This window comes from Aulostomus chinensis, chromosome 16, assembly GCF_037954235.1.
Source record: "Aulostomus chinensis isolate RoL2024-O1b breed Wild chromosome 16, RoL_Achi_v1.0, whole genome shotgun sequence".
NCBI classification, from domain to species: Eukaryota; Metazoa; Chordata; class Actinopteri; order Syngnathiformes; family Aulostomidae; genus Aulostomus; species Aulostomus chinensis.
Genome location: NC_141335.1, coordinates 7862555 through 7886546, shown reverse-complemented (window position 1 = coordinate 7886546; position 23992 = coordinate 7862555). Strand labels below are relative to the sequence as shown.

Sequence of the window (23992 nt, the reverse complement as noted above, 5' to 3'; positions counted from 1 at the left end):
ACAATAATACACAAACAATTCTGCTAGTCTGTTGTATTCCCACTTCCTGTCATCACTGCTGATCCGCAGCCATCAGATAAAATAAAATCTTCTTAATAACCACATGCCTCCGTTGTCAGTCTCAAGGTTCATTGTGATGCATGTTACACAGTGTCCTTCACACAATCTCATATTCTTCTCAGTCAAATCTGATCAAATTAAAATGACTGCTAAAGCTCGATGAATAGAAACGCTGTTGTGGAAACAGCATCGTTACACCGACAGACACTTGAAGCTGACGAACACACTCAGTCACCCCCGACTTTTTTGTTTTGTCCCTCTTCTCTTTTGTAGCATCTGTCACCAGTCAGCCGCTATTCCAGTCGGAACAAAAGTCAGATTATCGGGGGTTTTAATTATAGTGGAAGCATTAGCTAATTAATAAACATTATCAGTGGTATGGAACATCCTTTAGATAAAGAAACAGAATCTAATTATCTTCTGACCTCTCTCTCTCTCAGCCCCCCCACCACCACCACCCCACCCCATAAGCTCCTTGGTTAAGAAAGCAGCCAGTACAGGATTCACATGAACTTCAAAGTCAAACATTAATACTCTGCAAAAATTTTAACTGCAGCATTTTCGAAACAAATCGTGTTTGCTGGCTTTCATTGTCTCGCAAACACACAGGGGGATAGAGCAAAGCTTTTCCATGCTTGAGATAAATTACCAGGCTCGCTCAGACCCAGCTGGGCTAATTCCTCCTTGAGCCACAAAAACAGGGCTTTCCCCTACCATCCAATAACACAATGCCAAAGTGCATGAATCACATATTTCTATCAGCATGCCGTGAACCAAACACTTCCACAACATATGTCCCTTTGTGTCTCCTGTCCTTGGAGTCTCAGCTCTACTCATTTCCTGATGATTTAACAACTGCCCACCTTGTGAGTCTAACACAGATCATCCAGTGTTCATACAGAAAAGAAAATCCAACTGGGTTTTACTGGGTACAGTTAAAAAAAACAAAAACCCATGCACTCATGGGGCGTAGCGTGTGTGTGCGGTGATAAGGAATGAGAGTGTGACAGTGAGAAAACAAACCGCTAGAAAAATGAGAAAGTGAAAGGATGGATAGTCATAGACGAGCACTGAATAACAGCCCATCCTTTTTGTCTCCAAACAGATTCTTGGCTCAGAATTGGACATCCAGATGTTGAGATGCTACAAGAGATCTAAAGGATGGAGGGAAATAATTAAGATAAGCAAAAGCAAATAAGGGGATGTGATGTAATTCCTGCCCACACAAACAGCACTTGTTTGTCTGCACGTCTATCTTTAGATTTATCCCTTTCTCCTTATACAATCGGGTTAAGTAATGATAAATATTCTCCTCCTCTTCAGCCATCTGAAGAGCACACCACATCTGGTCCTGGTTGTTAGACTCATATTAGCTCGTCATGCAGGAATAATCAACGCTATCCCAGGCAAGCTTATGGGATCATGCTGGATCATATTGTTTTGATGGACTGGGAGGCTGGGAGCAGTTCATCATGTCTCATTAGCTCATGAGGAGACACCTGCAGACACTGTGAAATTTGCACTTTGCTGATGTAAAGCAAATTCTACAAAAAGGTTAGATGTAATAATTTTGTTTGCTGCACTACAGTAGCATACCTCAGTGACAGCATGACAGTAGAACAGTGTTTTATTAGAGCTAAGTCATGTTTGAAGTGAATTTAGGAGATACCAGACCAGTGGCTCTTGGATTATTAGGAGCAGCTGTGCTCTGAGCTGGATGCTTACACCATTATGCATCCTCATATTGACCATCAGGTTCAGTCTGATACTGTATAAAAGCAGTGGATGTAGCAGTGTGATGTGTTAGGCCTAGAGAAGCATTTTGATGTGGTCATCTTGAATTTTGCATCCGGATACGGCTAAATTTGCACAAAGAGTAACTTTCAAATCAAAGGGTAATCGCAATCTACATAAATTTGCCTCATGAAAGGAACATGGTGCAGCACAAGAGAAGAAATGAAGTTCGTGAGGGACAACATGAATTTATCAGGTTACTTGCTTCCTGAAGTAATAAAACAAGTGAAAATTAGGGTCTTCTTTTGACTTACATATAGTGGTTTTCCCCTGATGACCAGTATTATCATAAATTGTGACCTGATGACCAAGGGCATAGGTTTTATTTGGAAAATGATGGAGACACAAGGATTCCTGGGGTCTAACACTGGGAAAATTTTGGAATCCTCATTGCATTTCCTAAAATTCTGCACAGTATACTCAGTGGTTCTATTACAAGTCCCCCAGTCTGCAAATTTTTGCAGCTTCAGTGCCAGTGAACCCTGTGCATGTGTTATATATGCACATTAGTCCAATTCTGCCACTTTGTCAGGGTCCTGAGGTGTTTACAGTCGCACCTCTCCTCTATTTGGTTTTGCATTGGAAACTGCCAACCCACTGCCACTGCTGGGAGGACACGACACACACACGCACGCACACACAACATGTAGAGCAGGTGCAAATAACATCTGGGAGTGACAGAGTCCACAAAGAAGAGAGCGACAAAAACAGGACGCACGGACAGACAGAAACTTAGACATGATCCACACTCTCATGCATGGATACACACGCGTCTTATCTAACTGATGCAACTTAAAATATAAAGATGGGTCTCTTACCACACACACACACACACACACACACACACACACACACACACACACACACAACTGAAATGTGCTCTTAAATCCTTAATCCTCCTGATTTTGGATTCTCACAATCTGGCAGACAGCACTTGAGCCAAAAGCTCTGTGTTGTTTGTTTGACGGCTCCCTTCAGTGTCCGCCAGTGAGTACTCGCCTCGCCCCTACAACAATTATCAAGCAGCCACTTTCTCTCTCAACATGAAGCACTTCTGTGTCTCCAATATGTCCCTGGACATAAGAAAAATTAAAATTAAAAAAACCTGCAGAAAATAAAAATAAAAGATCAGACTTGAGGACCTTGCAAACGGGGGCATTGGCAGTTCGCCCTTCCTTGCCTCTCTAGAGACTTCCTTCCCTTGAGATTCAGTCTGAGACTTTCTAGCGTGAGCTGCCCTTATGAACTACCCATTTGTTACAGACAGTATTTTATTCCTCCACAAATTTCAACGATCCAAGTCAGAAGCAAAGAACAGAAATAAGCAGTTCACCCAACAGTATATTAAACTCCACATATTAATTTCCAGCAGGGTAGATTACAGTAATGGCCTTTTATAATGTCTCTCCTCAACCCTTTCTAAAAAAAGGTTCTTTTTGCCCTGAGTGTATCAGTGTATCAGAGAACACGTGCATGTACATAACTGCTGTTAGTCTATCTATGAACCTAAGTATTTATTTTCAAATGCTCCATAAGCTCCCTCCTACATTGTTGACATGCTCACCGAGTACACACTGATAAGTTCAAGTTTGTCATTCTCACAGCTGTCGGTGACAAGTGTGTAATGAAAACCCAGTAATGAGGCTCAGGAACTCAATCTAGACACAAGTAAGACTGTAGAGGGTTAGAAGTTATTTAGAAACATAATATAGGAAATTAGGGATGGTTGATATTGGATATGTTGCTGATATGCCAGTATTTTCCCTTGACTTGCGCTGATATTTTGATTCATGTACTCACTTTTTACTTCTTCACTGATGAGAAAAGCAAAAGCAAAAACAAAGTAATGCCCATATATATCCATCCATCCATCCATCCATTGTCTTCTGCTTATTCCTACACATTAAGGGTCGCGGGGGGGCTGGAGCCTATCCCAGCGTCAACGGGCAAGAGGTGGGGTTCACCCTGGACAGGTCACCAGTCCATCACAGGGCCAACATAGAGAGACAAACAACCATTCACACTCACATTCATACCTACGGTCAATTTAGAGTATCAATCAGCCTCGTCCCCAATTGCATGTCTTTGGATGGTGGTAAGAAGCTGGAGTACCAGAGAGAACCCATGCAGACACGGGGAGAACCTGCAAACTCCACACAGAAAGATCCCGTGCCGGAGCCGGGACTCAAACCCGGAACCTTCTTGCTGTGAGGCGACAGTGCTGACCACTGCACCACCGTGCAGCCCTCATATATATGTACAAAATAAAGAGGTATAATGATGGATAGATATCACACAACGGCTGATGAGTGCCTGTCACAGTGACCTTAAGCTTTGACCCTCATGTTTTTTTTCCAGGTCCTCCTGGATTTCCAGTGGATGTTTGTACTATATTTGTAGAAATTCCCTCCAAGTATTCCAGGTATTGTTTTCATGTGAGTTGACTCTGACCTCTGACCACTAATATCTTTTAAAACCTTACCGTTAAAACTTATTATCCAGATCCAATCATTCTTGATGGCCAATGATATCTATGAGAAGTTTCAGTCTGGCTTTAAACCTGGCCATAGCACTGAGACAGCACTGCTTCAAGTTTTTAATGATTTAATGGTAACTGCTGACTCAGGAAACCCTGCCATGCTCGTGCTGCTTGATATGACAGCTGCTTTTGACACTGTCGATCATGAGATCCTCTTAGCACAACTGGAGCAGTGGGTGGGCGTCACTGGCTCTGCTGTCTCATGGTTCCAGTCTTATTTGACTGATCAGAGTTTTTCTGTGCAGTGAATTCACCTCATCTTCAGCTCCTCTCACCTCTGGTGTCCCCCAAGGCTCCATCCTCAGGCTGACGCTTTTTCTGCTGTATATGCTACCATTAGGGTCAATTTTCAAGAAACATAATCTTTCTTTTCATTGTTATGCTGATGATGTGCAGATCTACCTGCCTTTAACTTCAAAATCCAAAGACCCTGTACAGACTTTGCTCGATTGCCTAAATGATGTTAAATCCTGGATGACCAAAAACTTTTTGAATTGAAATGAAAACAAGTCTGAAATCATAATGTTTGGATGTAATCCAGCAGATTTTCCTGCTGGTTTTCTGGGCCCTCTTACACCAAACATCCGGTCATCAGTGAAAAACCTTGGTGTAATATTTGATGACAGGCTGAAATTTGATCGGCAAGTTAATTCTGTCGTGAAAAACAGCCTTTTCCATTTGAGGATCTTATCGAAAGTAAAAGGATACCTGCCACATAAAGATTTTGAGACTGTAATCCATGCTTTTATTAACACACGACTGGATTACTGCAACTCTCTGTGTTTTGGCCTGGACCACTCACTCTTGCACCGCCTGCAGCTGGTACAAAATGCAGCTGCCTGTCTCCTCACTGGCAAACGCAAGCATGACCACATATTCCCTATTCTAGCTTCGTTGCACTGGCTCCCGGTTGCTTTTAGAATTGAATTTAAAATTTTATTGTTTGTTTTTAACGCTGTCACTGGCCTAGCACCCCAATACTTGACTGAGCTCCTCCATATCCACACCCCTGCCAGAACATTGAGATCCTCTAACCAGGTACTACTGGTCTCCCCAAGAATGAGGCTAAAAACCAAAGGTGACAGAGCCTTTGTGGCGGTGGCCCTTAGGCTCTGGAACAACCTGCCCAGGCACATCCACAATGCGGGATCGACTGAGGTTTTTAAATCCTCTCTGAAGACACACCTCTTCTCCCTGGCTTTTAATCAAGTTTAAGTGGACTCATGGCAAAATTTTAATTTAATTTTAATTTATTTTATTCTATCTTATTTTATTCTATTTTACAGCATTGTGTTAATGTATTTTTAGTATTACTTTATTTATTGTAATTGCTGGATTGTATGAGTCATTTTATTTTTTGTGCCGTTTTTATTCTGTACAGCACTTTGGTCAACCCCGGTTGTTTTAAATGTGCTCTAAAAATAAAGTTTGAGTTGAGTTGAGTTGAGTTAAAAGTGCAAACATTGCAGCATTTCCTATTTTATGATCAGAGGACATTTCCAGCTTTTGTGTTCTAAATGCGCAACATAAAACTTTCATTTCCTTGACAATAAAAATCCACTCCCGACTACGATAAACGACGTGAAAGTGAGAGTCAGAAACTTCAAGCTATGAGGCTTCTGAAGTGAACAACTCAGATAGCTGATGTGTGCAGCACTCATGTCTCTTTAAGTTTATGATAAATAAACAAAATGCCATAAACAGGCCAAGTGAACGTTTGTGTTCCTTATTAGAAAGATGAAGGGTTGTGATGTGCTCGCTGCTCCCGTTAAATTGGGGCTGTGTGAGGAACCAATTAGTGCTGAGCAGAACATTTAAAATTCTCATCCCCCTCTGTGCCAATCATCATAACACAATTCCAGCAGACAAATTAAGTCCAATTTAGTGGGACAATTAAAGTAACTAAAATCAGACACCGCTGGAGCTTCAGTTATATGATGTGTATTATGTTAACTCCGTCACACTCTGCGATGTGATGTCTTGCATAGGGAGGGCAGAAGCAAATGTAGCAGAAGAGGCGGAGTTATAGTTGAAAGAACCGCGGTTTATTCAGATTGAAAAGAGTTGCATTTGGAATGAAGAAGCTGCAGGTCAAGACAACTGCGGAAGAGTACCAGTCTCCCTACTCTATTTAAACCATACGATGGATCTAGATAAGGAGGAGTGTGTGTATGTGTGTGTCTGTATGTATGCGTGTCAATCCCCTCAGAATGTAATGGCAAGCGTCCAGCCACTGATAATAGCAGCAATCAATATAGGAGCTGCTGTGGTTGATAAAGTATCATCACCTGAAAGGAGCAGACAGCTCGCCCGACCGAGGACCACACGCCACTCCACCCCGAACAGAAAAACATTCATTCAGTTGTTTGTGCTTTTTTGGCTATGATAGAGTCGGACAGATAATTAAAAACGCACTGTATGGATTAATACAACAATACATATTGGGAAAAGGTGCTATAGGTGGTCTTGACACCATGTTCTATAGGGTTAAATATGTATATAAAAGCTTTGGCATTCCGAATTTCAGACATTCTGACTTCTCAAAGTAGGGAAGCACTAGCGGAGTTATGAGCTTTCACAATGGCTGCATTCCTGGGAGAATTATTGGAATGAAGCCATTGTTCCCGCCTCCTACAAGGTCATGTTTTTACCTGCACAGTCGGAAGTACAAAAAAATACTAACAAGATGAGTTTCTCCAAACTTGATGGAGACATAATGTTAATTCAAATTTGGAGTAGAAAACACAACAAAAAAACGCTTTTTTTTTTTGCAGTATTTAACTGTGGTCTTGTGTAACGTCTTAATTTTAGCACACACCAAACAGTGAATATGGCTGGATTAATGGTTTGCTTTCTTTGTGTTTTTCCTTCATTTACTGGTGATTGATATTATTGTTCACTGAGGATTTGATTGATGAATAATAAATGTGGATGACCTGCATCGTATTTATGTACTGCTGTAAAAAGATTATATTTCTGTAGCGCCTGTTTTCTTCCGTTTTGAGAAAAGAAAGAAAAAGTAAAACTGCATTTTCTTAAACTGGTGTGAACCAGAATGGAGGTTGGCAATTTCAGACACTAATGGATGGATTCTGATGACATTCAGTGGAACTAAAGGTGATCCACTTTTGAAGTTGTTCTGGGTCAAACTGGAGATCTGGATGTGTCAGCACTGTCAGCAACGTCGCTGTAAATCAATGAATATTCCATCACAGTGCGACGTCATGGAATTCTTAACCAAAAGTGCTGTTTTGTCTTGACGATGAAAAAAAAAACCTCAACTCTGCTGATGCATTATAAACCTGTACTGAATGTGAAAAGGAAGCTTTTGTCTGTCAGTAACAAAAACATTTTCTTCCAACTACAAACATCAAGTGCCTCCTGCAGTGTGACTTCCCCTCCCAAGATTTTCTCTTTGCATTGTTTCCATGGGGCCGGCTCACGCTACCACCGCTCTATGCAGTCATTTCCCATATGAGCTGAGCTGCACCCTAACTCCTTTTCACCCTGTATCTGAAGTGATCAATGACACTTCTGTGGTCACTTTTAACCATTTAGTCCTGATGCAGGTCTTAGCTATTCAAATTTAACTTACTGCAAAAAGAATTTTTGATGAAAATGGATCTGACTCAACTGTCATTTGTGCACGTTTCCCTTAGCGATGCGGACTGTGCCTGGCTCTGCTGTCGACATTCTCTATTCGCATCAATGAAATCTTACTTGCTTAGAGAGCAAATATTAGGCAAGTCTAAAACACAGATGATACACAAACTGTCCCTCCAGCTTGGTGTGTCTGTTTGCCAAATCAACAAATGTGTCTTAGTGAAGCACATAATGTGAGCTGTTGATACAGTATGCTACAATTCTGTCAAACGTGCCCAATGGAAAAGGCATCTCTGCTAGATTAGAGATTAAACTCTACCTGTTCATAATGCTAATTAAGCTCCTCTTCAGCTCATTTTGTTTTTTATGGATAAATTTACACGTTTTACCGATCTAAATATGTTCAAAAGCCGCTTCTTGCAAGAAAAAAGGACGATGACTGGAATACAAATTTGACAGCTGGCACTGCACCGTGTCTCTATTAATCTAAAGAGCCAAAGGGATTACAACGGAGCGATGTCCCAATGTTTTAACCTGACATACTCACTGACTCAGTCTATCAGCCTGACACATGCTCTCGCTTCCTCTCTGACTGTAGGCAAAGTCTCATTCCTCATCTGTAGGAGGGGGGTCAGGGGGGTAGAAACAGACAGACTGACTGACACACTAGGCACAGATGTCTTGAAAAAAAAACAAACGCTGAGGCACAAGACACATCACAACCATATTTGAAAATGATCCAAAAAGAAAACTACTTTCAAATATGTATGAGGACTCTAGAGCTGCAGGAATCCCTAAAGAACTACAAATATTGGCAAAAGTTTAAGCTTGGGTCGGACAATGAAATTTCTGCAGATGCTTGGTGAAGCAGACGACAGAAAATGTCTCAGCGTCTCATGGTAGGAACTTTGGGAGACAAAAATGTGCATTTAAACGTATTTTACTATAAATGTCGCACCTTGTTTCAGATGTCTTAAAGCCATCAAACTGGAACAGCCGCTTAAGAGATTTCCCCAACACCTGAAAAGCAAAAGTGCAACACTCTCAGTTGGATTGGGCAGAAGAAGCTGTGGAAGCGTAGCTGATGACACACATTCTGCAGGATTTATTGAGGTTCAGGTACAATTTGCAAGGTCAGGTTTTGTATGGACCATTATCTCCCTTGAAAGCAGAGGCTGATAATGTGCTTTGCCGTGTTAATGGAGGGCCACGATGGTGAATTAGTTTGGACTTTATTCTAGAGAAAGTTTGATGCACACAAAAACAGGTAATTTAATGAAATAGTTTAAAAGCAAATGGTAACAACTTCTTAGGAGAGAACTGCAATAACAAAATAACACATTATCTGACCATTACATAAGAGGTAGGCGGAGTTTTGACTGTTTTATCTTATAAGTGATATTACTTTTCTCTTGTGTGTATTAGTCAGTGTTATATGAGTACGCAGAAGATCGTGTACACACTCTACAATGGAGTATTTCCATGCAATGTAACCAGTAACTGATGTATCAGGGTTTTTACAACTGTGCAGCAGCGACTTTCTTTTGTATCTCAAGAGATTCAATCTTTCTTTTCGTGTCATTAATTCAATTTCTGCTTCACTGTAGTTCAGTTTTTCTTTACTTAGATCAAATTTATTGATTTTTATTTCCAAGAGCCTGTCAAAGAAACGATTCTGCTCACATATAACTTGCCAGCACTAAACATATCGACGCAAAAAAAGATCTGGAAGGTCATTTGTTGTGGGTTCTGAATTTGCTAAAAAGATTTTAAATAAGTCAGTGACCAGTTTACATTGTTCATATTGTGTGGAGGAGAGCACCGGAGAACCCCAAGAGAACACACGCAAGCACAGGGAGAACATGCAAACTAAAGGTCAACGAAAGTGTTTGGGTTTTTTTTCTGGGCCGATTGCTGAATATTATTAATCAACAAGACAAATAAAAGATGTTTGAAACCAATTTACATTTGCAGGGAAAAATAAAGAAAAATCTTGGTATAGAAATAAAGAATAGAAACACCAAAACAAAACATCAGTGCAATGCATTGAAGCCTGCACTGTGACAAAGTATACCCTCAAACAAAAAGTGCAAGGAGTTCCTAGCAGCGTTTTATAAAGGGAACTAAGAGGAATTCCATCATCAAATAAACAAAACTCCTAATGGAAGCAGGGCTAAAGTGGCAAAGTTTACATTTATATTCCATCTGCAAGGGTTTTAAGAAAAAAACAAAACAAGATTCACTCAAACTTAAAAACGCTGAACATCAGATCAGTTCATTAGTCAGCTAATAATCTTCAAACAACCCCCAGCTCAAAGGTTCCAACCTTTCAATAACAACAGAAAAGTCTTTCATCTAAATATGATTTGAAATGTTAAAGTGCGATTGACACCAGGGATGATTCCGATTGGTGCATCTTAACATTTCACAGAGTAATGAGACACTAAACTGAACTCAAATGAACAAAATGAAAATAAAATTAGAATCACTTATGCGTAGACTAGCGTAACTTGATTGGTAAAAAGCTGTGGATCGACCTGACGGTCTGTGGAGTAAATAACAAAGATAAGGAACAGTCGGGGGAGGGGGGGGGGGGGGACTAGCTGCAGCCATCTAAACAATAAAGCAGCATTTATATTCAGAAGCCTGCTTCCGGCAGACCCACAACTCAATCAGGAGGCAGATTTGATTGCAGAGCTATCAGGAGGGACTTCGGCGCAGACGGAGGGAGTTCACATCGACCAGGAGGAAGCCTCCCGCTCACTGTATTGAGCTGATGTGATGAGGCTTTTGTTCTGCGGTCACACAAGTGGACATGAATGTTTGAGTGACTGCAGCTGATGAAGCACCAGGCTCAGTGTGAGGTCAGAGTGATGCCTTCCAGTTAATCTGTGATCAGTGAGCACAAGCGCAACAACAAATGGTGAGTAATTAGTGACCTATTATGCTACATAGACAGATGATGGCTAGACAGTTGATGCCATTTCAGGAAAACAATACGGAAACTGAATAACGCAGTGGATAAGTTGGTTTTGAGCGTGTTTATGTGTTGAATTAGATGATTTAAAGGCCAAGCGCTAATCAAAAATGCTTCAAGGCAACCAGTCTTGAGCTCTGACCCCCAAGGAAACCAGTGGAGATTAGTGTCAGTCAGTGGTTGAGTCAAGTCTGTCTGGATGGGTGATAAAACAGCCATGATAACCTCCAATCAGGCAGGGGAAGTCTCTCTCTCTCTCTCTCTCTCTCTCTTGCTCTCCCCCCTTTCTCTGTTTCCTTCTGTGACTTCAAAAGATTGTTGCCTGTCTGATTTACAGCAATCAAGCGAGGCAGGTACTCAGAGCCAACGGCTACACCATTAAAAAAAAATCTAAACTAAGAAACTAAGCTGGTTATGGACGCGCAAACTGTCTCGCTATCTTTTAATGATTTACTTTAAATGACACCAAATAGTTTCTCAAAAAGGTTTGCGAGCGTAGAGAAATTCCTCAGCAAACATTTTTGAAAAAAAGCACAAGCCGAAGTTTTCATTTTCAAACAGAACTTTGGGATAATCACAACCTAATTTCACTTGCAATTAAAAACCAAATTTGCAAAATGAAAAATTTTGCTTTTTATGAAGTCAACGGAAAAATTGAGTCAATTATTTTTCACATTTGCTACGGCAATACAGCTGCCACAGTGTACATCAGTCACAGGACAATGTTCTCACAATATATTGCGATCAATACTAAAGACTGCAATATTGATTTTGTGAAAAAAAATGGATATATTGCTGACTTTATTCCACATCTCTGATAGGAGAAAGCTCATGTTTTCTTGTGAGCCACTAGTTTGCTCGGGGGTAAAAAATTAGAAGTGTGCGCGTGTTTAATTATGTTAGTGGACTTAAATAAATCTGTGCACATGTGGGTTCCTCCTGGCAATTATCGGAGTCATTTCGGGGCTCGGGAAAGAAGCCTCTTCACCGGCAGTCAGACATTCACACAACGCATTTGCCCTCCATCAAGAGTGTTGCCATTAAAGCCTGCCAAAGCCATCTGCCACCCTGCGCCGTGCCCGCTGTGCCCAGGTAAAGCACAATTGATGCAGGCTTATCATTTATTCACAGACCAGAACAAACCTCTGTTTTAAAAGTTGAGTTGCTGCAACCTATTTGTGCAGTGTTGCAAGTATAATCTGTACTCTCTGTAGTTTTTTTGTTTTGTTTTGTTTTGTTTTTACATGCAATGACAGACCTGCAGATGCAGTCATGTTTTGCGTAGGAGCGATACAAGGAAAGGTTTGGGTGTTTTGTTTTTTTCCTCCACACATTTGTGTGCAAAACTGAACCTCAGGATAAAATGAACAGGATGGAGCCATCTGTCTTTTCAGGCATGTCACATTTAAAAGCATCATGTAACCTGGAAAAATTCTCCATGTCTGTCTGATGTTCCGGTTGGAAAAAAAAAATTCCGATTTGAAGATTTTCCTGTCTCATGATGTTCCGCCATGCAAAAGGTTGGGTTTTTTTTTTTGGGGGGGGGGGGGGGGGGCATGAATGGGGATTTATCAACCAGATTATTAGCAAATTACTTAGTCACAAATTTTCATGTCATTTATTGTTGTACCGGTGTCTTTATTTATTTATCCGTAGAATTTCAAGCGCCACACTTCAAAATAATCTTTTGTTAAAATATGTTTTCCCACATATATAAGCCAACACCATGAGATTAGCTTTGGCAGGAAGTTAGGCACGGCTGCTTTTGAGATTAAATTTAAAATAAAAGCAGTGAAGAGGAAGAAAAGGACAATAGCAGATCAAACAGAAAAAAAAAACAACCGCTTACAGTGTGCAAACGTATGCGGACAGTTACACACTGTCAGAGGAAGGTGTGTGAGTCTACTCTCATTCTTTGTTAGTAGATTTTATAAAAAATATATTGTAACTGCTGACCGTAAATCAGTCAAATGAGCTTTTAAATTTCACTCGTACAGGTGGGAGTTCTGTTGAGACATCCTCTATCAAGTCTGATATAGAAAATACACGGAGAGAATTTTTCCTTCATATCTCCAGCACACGCACAAGCTACAAGCAGGCTGGTGTCCAGCCCGCTGTCTCAAATACTGGAATGGCATTCGTGCATTTCTTGCAGTGACAGAAACCAAATTTCAAATCATTCCTGACAATAAACAAGTATTCCTCAGTCTTGATTTTTGCACAAGACACATAATTCCTCTTGGCTGAAAAATGGGTCATTTCCCCTCCTGCTCTAGCTTACCTCTTGAGTGAGCCAATTTGCCAGTTTCAATTATTTAAGGCAGCACCTGTCTCCTCTAAAATTTCTGTGGCTCAGATCGCTGTGCAAACAGCCCTGCAGAGACCACCTCTGCAGATTCTAAAATAACAGCCATTGAAATACCAGCGTCAGTGGGCGCGATGATGAGTGATGCAAACGGACATCATCAGCTGGGACTCACTCTGCTGCCATCACTTCTTCCTTTTCCTTCATAACTCTCAGTAAGTAATTGGCTTTTTCTTGGCATAGAGTTGTCCAATCTAAATGGTAATTTGGAAGCGGCCTCTTCTTGTCACTGATGGTAATGCTTGTTTACTTGAAGACAGTTACTCTACATAAAAATTAAAGTTGGGCCTGACCGTCACGAGACGACCCGAAAATCTGTAATTGCGCAAGTGATAAAACCCTGAGAATCCTCACCTTGAGGTGACGGAGGGGTTTTCTTCTCTCTATGATTCTGGGAGACATTTTGCTGGTGACAATTCCAATTAAAATCTGGTATCTGCCACATTTGGGTGTTTTGTTTTTTTTTTTTTTTTTTTTTACAAGAGCTGCAAATTGTACAAAGATCCAAATCTGGTGCATTACTAAAAATATAAATGTTGACGTTAAAAATAGACCTCAAAGAAAACAGAGCAGTGATTGTGATTGCGAGAAGACAACATGTAGCTTGGGCTGAGTCGTCGGAAGCCATATTTTCCACAATGATGTACATCCTTGCATACAAATGTCACTGCAAGCTCTCTATTTTTGGGGCACACGGAGAGTTTGATGGTAACTTGACAGTGAACGCGTCTCCAGGGCAGTTTGATTGAGCTCAGATGTCTTTGCTGATAATGTTTCTGAGTGACGTCTGGTTAAATGGTTTCGGAGGTTTATGTTTTCCACAATATTTTACCTCTACCTAATTTGCACATCCTGTGTTCGGCTTTGAGGGGCAGCATGGCTCAGAGGTAGAGTGGGAGTCTAGCAACCAAAGGGTCGCTGATTCTATCCTCACTTCCCCTAGTAACCATGTCCAAGTATCTTTGAGCAAGATACTGAACCCCTAAGTGCTCCTGATGGCACTGGGATGGACTTGGACTCAGCTGGGATAGCCTCCAGCCCCAGTGACCCCTAACGGATAAGCAGTATAGAAAATGGATGGATGGATGGATGGACGTATTTGGCTTTGCTTCAGTCCAGCTCTTTGACTGATCTTGTCGCACCGTCTCACGAGACTGACGTACAGGACAGGAAACGGCAGAAATGAAAAGATCAGTCCAAAGATTTTATGAATTGCAGATTTTTCAAATGAAGATCAATGTTAACTGGAAAATTGATGTGTTAAACCCAGAGCTATTTAGAAAAGCCAACAAATGGCCATAGAACAAAGACCTATTTGTATTGTTAACATCTAAGCTATATGAGAAAGTTTGTCTTACATAAAGAAGATGCTATGAAAGAAAGATCCTGGGGGGGGGGGGACATTTCCAGGTTTTGGATCAGTAAAGTAGATCTATCTATCTAACATCCGTACACTGGTCATCAGGATGAGAAAAACATGAAAGAAAGAACATTTTTTAGCCACTGTTACATGAAGCAAAAGTATGTCTGCCTCTGTTAATGCAGCCAACAAAAGAAAGACCAGCGTACAGACATGAACCTAAAGAATTTACCACTGCAGACAGGCTTCAAGTGGTTTTCTGACAGGTTGGTTAAACTGAGGAAGAAAGGAGACTGAGTGAAGAAAATGACTTTGAAGAGTGACAGAGTGGATGGGGGAAAAAAAATCACAGCTGAGTTTAATTTCAAACTGAAACAACTGCCATTCGACACGAGTATAGTACTCATACTGTACTTTTTTATGCGATACACTTTGTCTTTTATGTAGTGAATCATCAAAGTTTAAGCTTAGAAATCCAAACAAGGCACTTATTTTAAGGCAACTTTATCTGAATTCATGGAGACAACATAAGCTAAAACACAAGTATTACCCGAATGTGGTCACTGCCCCAGGGCCAAGTCATAGCTGATGGGTCATGATGTAAAGTGCAAATAGTCTGAGCGAGAAAAGAGTTTCCAAACTGAAATCCTGAGCAGTAAGAAGAAGAAGTCACTGTTCATATTTAATTCACCATTCTCAGCCTCAGGTAGGAGTAAACTCCCAACTGCCAACGCTTTCTCTTTTCCCTTGTCATCTTTTATTGATTTACAATTCAGATTACACATCCATGATATATTTGGGTGCAGAGGCTATATCTGACAAACAACGGCATGTATCTGAGGAAATATTCAGAACAATCCTGCCACAGACATGCCCCCCCAAACATACACACACGCACAATCATCTGACGTCTTCAATGCATACCCATCTGTTGTGTGCCAACCTGAGGCCATCTGCCCGTGCATAATTCCTAAATTCCTTATTATTGGCTGTACATACATTATTAGAATGCCTCTGAATAATGCAAACCTGTGGGCTATGAATGAATGATCTGCAGCTCAATGATTTCCTATTCAAGTCTGCGAAAAAAAAGTCTGCACCCATTACTCTCTGCATGTTTTGCATTTGTGTCATAAGAAGACATCCGTTTATGTTATTAGTGTATGACAGCACCATTGGGATTTTTATTTATTTATTTTTTTGGAGTGTAAGACACCAGCGAACCTCAATACAGCAACTACGTCTGCGCTTGCAAAAACAATAGAGCTTCTGTGCTTTCACATATTCATACCTGCAAAAAGCTTTGCTATTTTTCCCACTGATGAAAGGATAAAAGCTCAACCTGAAGAATCTATACCTGTAAGTACACATGTGCCCAAGGTTGGCCAGGACACTCTAAACCTGATTGCTATCCCTGCTCTGCAGTCTGCAAACTTTTCAGTGTTTTCATGATTATGTCACAGAAGTGTAAGGATAGTGTGCTGTGTCCCCTGCAGAAGCTTCACCTGTGTACGGAAATTCGCGTCACCTTTGTGCGCAGTGGATGTTGACCTGGGATATTAGACAGGCTCCCAAGGCCTCAGCAGGACCCTGGAATTCTGTAATGCCCCTGGTAAATCTTCTGCTAGCTACTTTTAGTGCAATGCAAGTTTTTTTTTCTAAATTTAGATCATTTTAAAGTGGACAAGGACTGTCTTTTGTGCACACAAGGAGAAACTTTATCTAAAGGTACCATGTGTAAGATTAAGTGATAAGGCATACTTCAACCCCTCCCTTTTTTGTAGTCTTGTATTCATACTAGAAAACTCAGGGATAGTTTATAGTTGATGTTTCCTAAAATCCTGAAGTATTGTGCTAGAAGCAGCTCAGTTAGCATACTAGCTAGGTCTGTTTAATTCTCTTCACTCTCAAAGATTCTATTCCTTTAAAAAAAAAATTGAATTATCAAACTCCGACCCTGTAAAACACACTTTCATGTATCAAATCAGTCCGGTTCAAGTTTATGCCTGGGTAGTTGTCTAACAGTCTGTCAGCTCTGTATGAGTGGTCAAGTCTATTGTCCTAGCTGACAGTCATGATTAGATCTGCTACATAAAATGACACAGTGCAGCTATGGCTTGAAGTGCCTTGATTTTATCCACACAGGAAATTGCTTTTACCTTTTGTGTGTAAAGTAAATTCCAGTTTTCACATCTGGCTGCAAGCTGATTCTGGGAAACGTAACACTGAGGGAGAAGCAGCGGTTAGAATGAATGAAGCCCTCATCTTCAGCCACCCACAGGATGGAAAAGATCATGAAGGTTAGAGGGGAAGCTTGGCGCGAGCGAACCGTCCAAATCCAACAGATGTGGTAATTATCCACTGAATAGTCAGCATTTTTAATTTAGGTTCTTTTGGTGGAGTTGGTGCCCTGCTTTAAATAACAGCGATGAATCAACTAGTAGAAGTCTAGTTCTGAAACTGTACCCAGGGTCTGACGCAGATCTGTGGTTTGAGAGAACTGAAAACAGAAAGGTGGATGTTTGGCGGTTTTACAGTATGACATTATGATTCATTTTACACACACTTGAGGGGATTCATTTCAAAATGTAATAGAATTTTGATGAGCGGTTTTCCCCACAGTCTTACAGCAATGGACAAAGGCTAATGTTGCAAATGATCAAATAGGTTTTCAGCCTCCAAGGAGGAAGAAGATAGTACGAGTCTAAAATGGACACGGTGTTCAGTGTGCTCTTATTTATTGACAATAACACAATGATAGCTTGTTTCTCAACCCTTACAGGTATATTAATACTATAAAAGAAACATCCACATCAGATTAAGTATCCCAATTTGTTTGCTTTAACTTTAGGAACCAAATTAACACTGATATACATCATGTGACTAGACGATATTAATTCATATGGAACAGCAATGTGCAATTTGGGTGAGAGATTAACATTATAACTGATGTCAGAAAACAGTCAAATGCAGTATTTGATGTCATGCGACATGACTTGTTAGTGTTGCATGAATGTGATATTTAGTTTAGTGCTAAAACTAGGAAAACAGGCATCAATTAAACAGGAGACACAACATACAACTTTATTTCTTAAAGGAAAATGATGCAAATGTTTGTGAACCTCTGTCCAGGACTGGATTGTGGTAGAGGCAGATCGTGCATGGTAAAACAGATGTTCCTTTTTCCACTTCCTCCTGGGGGACCCAGAGGTGTTTTCAGGCCAGTTGTGATAAAGACTCCCTCAAATAGGTCGACCTCGAAGGCCTCTTGCCGGGTGGATGTGGCCAGAATACCTCCAGCAGGAGCAGATACCCAAATACCCTCAGCTGACACCTCTCGAGATGTTTCATTAGTGGTTCTACTAGGAGCTCCCTCAGGATGTCTGCAATCCGCAGTTATCTCAAAGGCTAAGAACAGCCACGCTGCAGAAAAACCTAATTTCAGGTGCTGGTATCTGGGATCTAATCCCTTTGGTCACTACCTAAAGCTTGTGAACATACAGTAGATGAGAGTTGGAAGGTAAATGACCTGGTAACCTGAGAGCTTTGCCGTCTGATTCAGCTTCCTCTTCATCATGCAGCCCTCGCAAGACCGCGGACACACAAACTGATCCATGTGTCTAACTCATGATCCGTCACACATCACTCATAAGACCCTGGGTAACTCATTCCCTAACCCAGACAGATCGTTCTATCCTCTCCCAGCAGAGAATCGTGTCTTCCTACTTGGGAGTTGCTGAATCATGAATGAAAATCACACAAGGGTAGTACGGGCACTTTTTGTCCCGCTACAAGCACTGGAGGGTCCAAATTCTGGCTTTTTGAGACTTTCTTGGTTGTTTAATATTTATAGGAGCAGTAAAAAGTAGCTTCAGTCCATAAACAACTGCAAATGCACCCAGGGTCTCTCACAAAGGCGGAGTTTCGACCGTGGTTCAACAGACAGACAAAGCAGCTATGGTTCCAAATAAAGCCATTTCTTTATAGCATTTGTAGAGGTGCACCTTAAATTAAGGGCCAGAATGAATGTCCCAACACACTGGCTGAAGCAATGATATTATATTGCACAGTAATGCAAAAGCTCAGAAAAGAAAAAAACTCCCACGGTGACATTCAGGGGCTCTATAAAGTCAGTATTCAAAGTCATAATGTGCAAATATCAGAAGCAGACTTGTGTAAGCTCAGTGTTCAACCTTTGCATAATGAGGACAATATATTTAGGGGGTACCGAAGCAACTGCCGCCCCACTGTTAAGCTGCGTGCACAGTGAGAGATTGTAAAAAGAACATGCCACACTCCTTTAGTCATGAGTAATACCGGAGATTTCCTACAGACACATTTTAGCCATTAGAAACAAAGTGAAGCAGGTTGTTAAAATTGGTCGTTCGCCTTTGTGGCAATAATGTGACCTGAACATTGGGAGTCATGCTGGCGTGAAACATAACGAGGAGAGAAATGAACTGAAGATGAAAGACGAGCAAGACGGATAACAGAAAATAAAATAGAGGGAAAGTAGAGGAGGATCCTGGAGAGATGAAGCCTGAAGAAATGGGGTAAGAACAAATGCCAGAGGGAGGGTGTTTATCTGGGTGTCACACGGGGTAACGGGATGGGAGGCTGTGATTAGAGAGACGAATCACTTCATTCACAAAACATGAGAGAAGACACATTCAGCCGGCTAAGTGCCATGAAGGTGAATTCGGCTTACCAGCTTTGACAGCTTGAGATGTTTACAGTCAAACGTTAAACTACTGAGAAACCAATGAAATTGGTAGTTTTCAGCACAAAAGGAGAGCAAAATTTAGTTCCTTAATAGAACTGCCGCTTTAAAATTCTGAGCTGCGCATCAATATTAAATGTACTTTCAGGGAAAGCCTCTTCAAAATCACAAATCAATACCGTGCACACAAAATTCTAATTAATCTAGAGAGTCCAAGTGCATCAATCATGGCTGGCTCCTCTGTGATGACATTGTCTCAGGAGGCTTAAGAACCTCTCTGATTTCCCATCATCCCAGTTGATCTTCATATTGCTTACGGAAACAGTCTCCCACAGGAAAGAATTCCCAGCAACGCTCTTGGTACATTTTCCACACATAGGATTCCTATTAAATCAAGAGAGTAGTAATATCTTAAAGTCATGACTGGAACAAAACATTTACAATGTATCAACTGTAATCAATTGAAACCTGAGAAATTCGCCATCTACTTGTAATATCTTCTGGCTGATTATTTTTATATTAAGTTGTGCAGCATTTTGAAGTAAACTAATTATCAGCACATGCACATTTCTTTCATAACTTTACATGCTGAGGGAAAAATATGCAGCTTTTTAGTGACATTTACCTGATATGAGTTTGTGTTTGCTTATGTATATGTAAAATATGTCGCAGTCAAAAGATTAGTTGAGGAGAATATGTGCCTACACAAACAATTTATATGTGTTGGCTTTTCATTCAGCAAAATTGCGCGTAACACCACTGACATGGCTTTTGAAAGGAGGTGTGAATGCAGATTCTGCTTTAGTTTTTATATTTTACAAGTGCTTCCCCCCCCCCAAGGGTGCACATGATGTAAATTTTGTCATTGGAAGGCGCACTGTCAGTGTCAACATCTGCATACTGCCAAATGTATTCTTCTAAAATTGCAATCGTGTTGATTTCTGCCAGGTTTAAAATCAGATTCCAAAAAAAAATCTTTCATCAGGTTTTTTTTTTTCTGACACTTTACTCCATGAGTCCAACAATCTTATTGTCTTCTTCTAGCTTGAGTATGGATGCTGGAAAAAATGTCTGTCAACATGTTTAAATCGGTACTGTCATTCTCAGTAAACATCGATCTACTGCAGGACTAATGTGGAATGCAGTTTCCGAGCAGGCAGCGGAAAAGTATTAAAACTAGCATCAGCAGTGTGTGTGTGTGTGTGTGTGTGTGTGTGTGTGTGTGTGTGTGTGTGTGTGTGTGTGTGTGTGTGTGTGTGTGTGTGTGTGTGTGTGTGTGCGCAATACCAGTCTTTGTGGTAAAGGTTACAATACATCATCACAAATGGCAAATACAGGATTTAATAAGTTACTGCAACAACTAGAGACACTGAGGAGGGGAATATTTAAGTATTCCCATTCATACAATGGTGAAGTGCAATATTCAAACTGCAGGACCAAAAATGTTTTAATTAAAGGGGTGCAAAAAATAGTGTTGTGGAAACGTATAACGTATGACAGATATCCCCACTAGAGGTGCAACGGCTCAACAAGCCCAAGGTTTTGTTAGTAATACAGTTTTGGGCCATAGTTACAGTTTGCTTTGTTTTGTAACCTCACCAGCTGAGCCTACATATGCAAACTGAGTTTTGAGTATTAAATTATTTTTTTTTTTGCATCACTAATTTGTACAAATGCTATGCTGCACGCTTGTTTCATCATCCCTTTTGTATTATTTCAGTGGAAATGAAGTTTACCATCCCAACTACACTCATTCATCAGTCAGGATCACATGTTTACGTGCTTTCAAATCTAAAATTCCCCTTGGTCCAACTTGTATTTGGTTGACGTATTGAAACAGAAGAGAGAACTATTATACCTGCCCAGTGTGTTCAGTCTCATCTTTGTTAATGAGGTACATCAGAAAAAATCTGGAAGGACACAGGAGAGGAAATCACATCGCTGCTTACACATGTTCCCACATTCAGAGTGGATAGACGAGCACTTGAGTAGAAAGGTGTTAAATTAAGAGTCTGTGCAAAAGGCTTGGGAGTGTGGTTAAATAGTTATTTAATTCCATGCAAAAATGTGATGATTAAAGTCAATAATACTTTTGGGCATCCACTTTATGCTATGAATTGTGGTGTTTTAGATCAGATAAGCTTCGAATGTCCAGGAGCATTAAGACCATGTATGCCTTACGAAAAAAAAAAAAAAAAAGCACTGGGGCAAGGATGCAAACACATCTTAGATAATTTACACTATGCAGGCTCACTAAGCCTATACCTGTGGCTGTTACTGATGTAGCAACGGTACACTGTGCACCATCACCTTCAAAAAAACTCTTTAACCAGTCAAGGCATGAAAATAATTTTCATTAACCCAGAGATCAATTCTATATCCATGCAGGGGATTTACACTGTCTTAACATCAGTTTAAATGATTGCAATCAATTAAAATCATATTTATACAGGGTTTCTTTAAATGGCAGGGTCCTCATCTTCCATATTTATTCTCAGATAAATGAGCAAAGTGTGACATTTAGGAAAAAAAAGGTTAATCACAATACAATGACCAGAAATTATTTGCTAAAGGTAAAGATGATAATGGCTGATAGTGCAGTGTGGATAAATTGTATATACAGGCTCTGTGGTTAATCCATTTGGATGGTTGGGTTCTACAAAATTAACATTCTGATTAGCTGATGGGTCGCAGGTGGTTATCACTAATGGGGAAAATGTTCATTACATTCTGTGTAATGTGAACAGACCAAAGCAGAGCTTCGGAGCTCATGGAACTGACTCCAGTCCACCGACAGCTCCATGTTTCATCAGACATGACTGTTACTGTATGGGATGGCTTGCACGGCGCCACATCCACACAAACAGCGTTGCTGCTGCCAGACTTAGATTTTGACATTGTGTTGTCTTTGACTATGGCATTTAATAATTAATCGTGTATGCATTTCCTTATGCAATGGAGATCAAAAGAATTTCAACCAGAGAGAAAATACTGGCTTTCACCTGCTGTTGCTAAAATCAATGTATTTTTACATATTTGACAAATATAGTGATTAAACTTCAGTGAAAGGTGTTGCTTGATTGATATGACGACAGATGCTCATGTGCTGCTTGTAATAATTTGAAGAACAACACCATGATGGACTGAAAAATCCATGGAGATGCAAGCGAATGTGGCTTGTATTTACTGTATGGTGGTGGGTGAATGATTTTGTATGGCATCAAAGCAGATTTGTACATCGCTAAGAGGAGAGTTCACAGTCCTAGAGTGAGATTTAAAAGCAGCCACTAATTGCATGGATCTTGAGAAGTGTCTGGGAAGGTTTGAAGGTGTCACCTCAAAATTAACAGACAACACAAGCTGATACAAAATTATAAATATAAAATGATACACTCGTCTGAATTTCCTGTGGTGGTGACTGGAGAGGACACAAAGAGTAATTACTATTTTACACTATTTGATTAAGTTTAAAAATAACAATATATACTCTGAAATAAGTGTATTTATAATTGAGGAGTTTTAGTACACTGACTGAGGTTTCATTGTTTTCTCAATGCTTTTTCTTTGTTTGGTACAGTTTTCATGATGGTGATGGCATGCAGAAAATGTGTGTTTTTCAAATATATTGTGAGCAGCAACGGGGAATTTTGCAGCAACATGGTACACAAGTGTGAGTTTTAGTAAGTGCAAAACCACTAGTTTGTGACCACAGCAGTGTGTGAGCATGAATCTACTCACAGGTAGTTGGCCAGGTTGTGCTCCTGCAGGGTGTGAGTCTCAAAGCCATGTGGAACTTTATCCAAGTATTCACTTCCTAGTCCGCATATGAAACACTTGGTCTGCAGGAGGTGAAAGGCCACACATGGGACAAACGTGAGTTTCTTTAGAATGTATTTCAAAATTTAATCCATATATACGTATTTATTCTGCGGTCACAACACATTCTCATTAGATCCTTTTCTTTTACAAAGCAACTAAATGGCTTCTAAAACACAACCAAAACTAAGCAACAATATTAACTTTATTTGTACTCACTTCACACACACACTTCAATGTTACACAGACAAACAGATTCGGTGGACCACCAGTGTCATCTTTACATCTAAACCTAATGCAGATATGCACAATAACCTTCATTCTGAAGTGTGTGGATGCACTTGTGCGCCGGTCTGGCATCAAATGTGTGTGCATTCAGGAGAGAATCAAATCTCACCTCCATATCCTCTTTCACCTGTTCCTGCTGGTCACGGAGCTCCCCAAAGGCATCAATTATCAAGCCTGGACATAAAAAAAGAAAAAAAGTTATGTACAGTTCAACATGAAACATTTATCATGTGTTTTCTAGTTAAAAAAGGTGGCTTTCCTTGTGTCTTGATTTATGTTGTATAGGGTGGATGTATATTCAGTATGTAAATCCACATTTCCTCCAGCTGAACCTGTGCTCTTTTACAGGTACAGACAAGCTAACAGGCTTTACCTTTACAAGTCTGTCACATTGACATCAAATAAGCCATTTACATATAAAAAATAAAAACACACTGCATTAACATGTCATACCCAGAGGACTCTCCGTT

At 40.4% G+C, this 23992-nt stretch overlaps 1 protein-coding gene across 6 annotated transcripts in view; it reads right to left on the bottom strand.

Moving 5' to 3' along the window:
- ryr2b (ryanodine receptor 2b (cardiac)) overlaps positions 1-23992 on the bottom strand; it is a 176394-nt gene that overhangs the window by 87372 nt on the left and 65030 nt on the right. For 2 of the 6 annotated variants that reach the window (XR_015109326.1, XM_086179633.1), the window contains exons 101-102: positions 23632-23696; positions 23157-23257 (exon numbers count right to left, since the gene is read on the bottom strand). Coding sequence is in view for 5 of the 6 variants with exons in the window: in XM_086179633.1 (XP_086035759.1) it covers positions 23157-23257; positions 23632-23696 (166 nt within the window). In the remaining variant the exon portion in view is untranslated. Of the gene's footprint in view, positions 1-8954; positions 9017-18784; positions 19803-21276; positions 21329-23156; positions 23258-23631; positions 23697-23992 lie in introns of those variants that run through there. The other 4 variants (XM_086179632.1, XM_086179630.1, XM_086179631.1 and 1 more) reach the window with 4 other exon arrangements.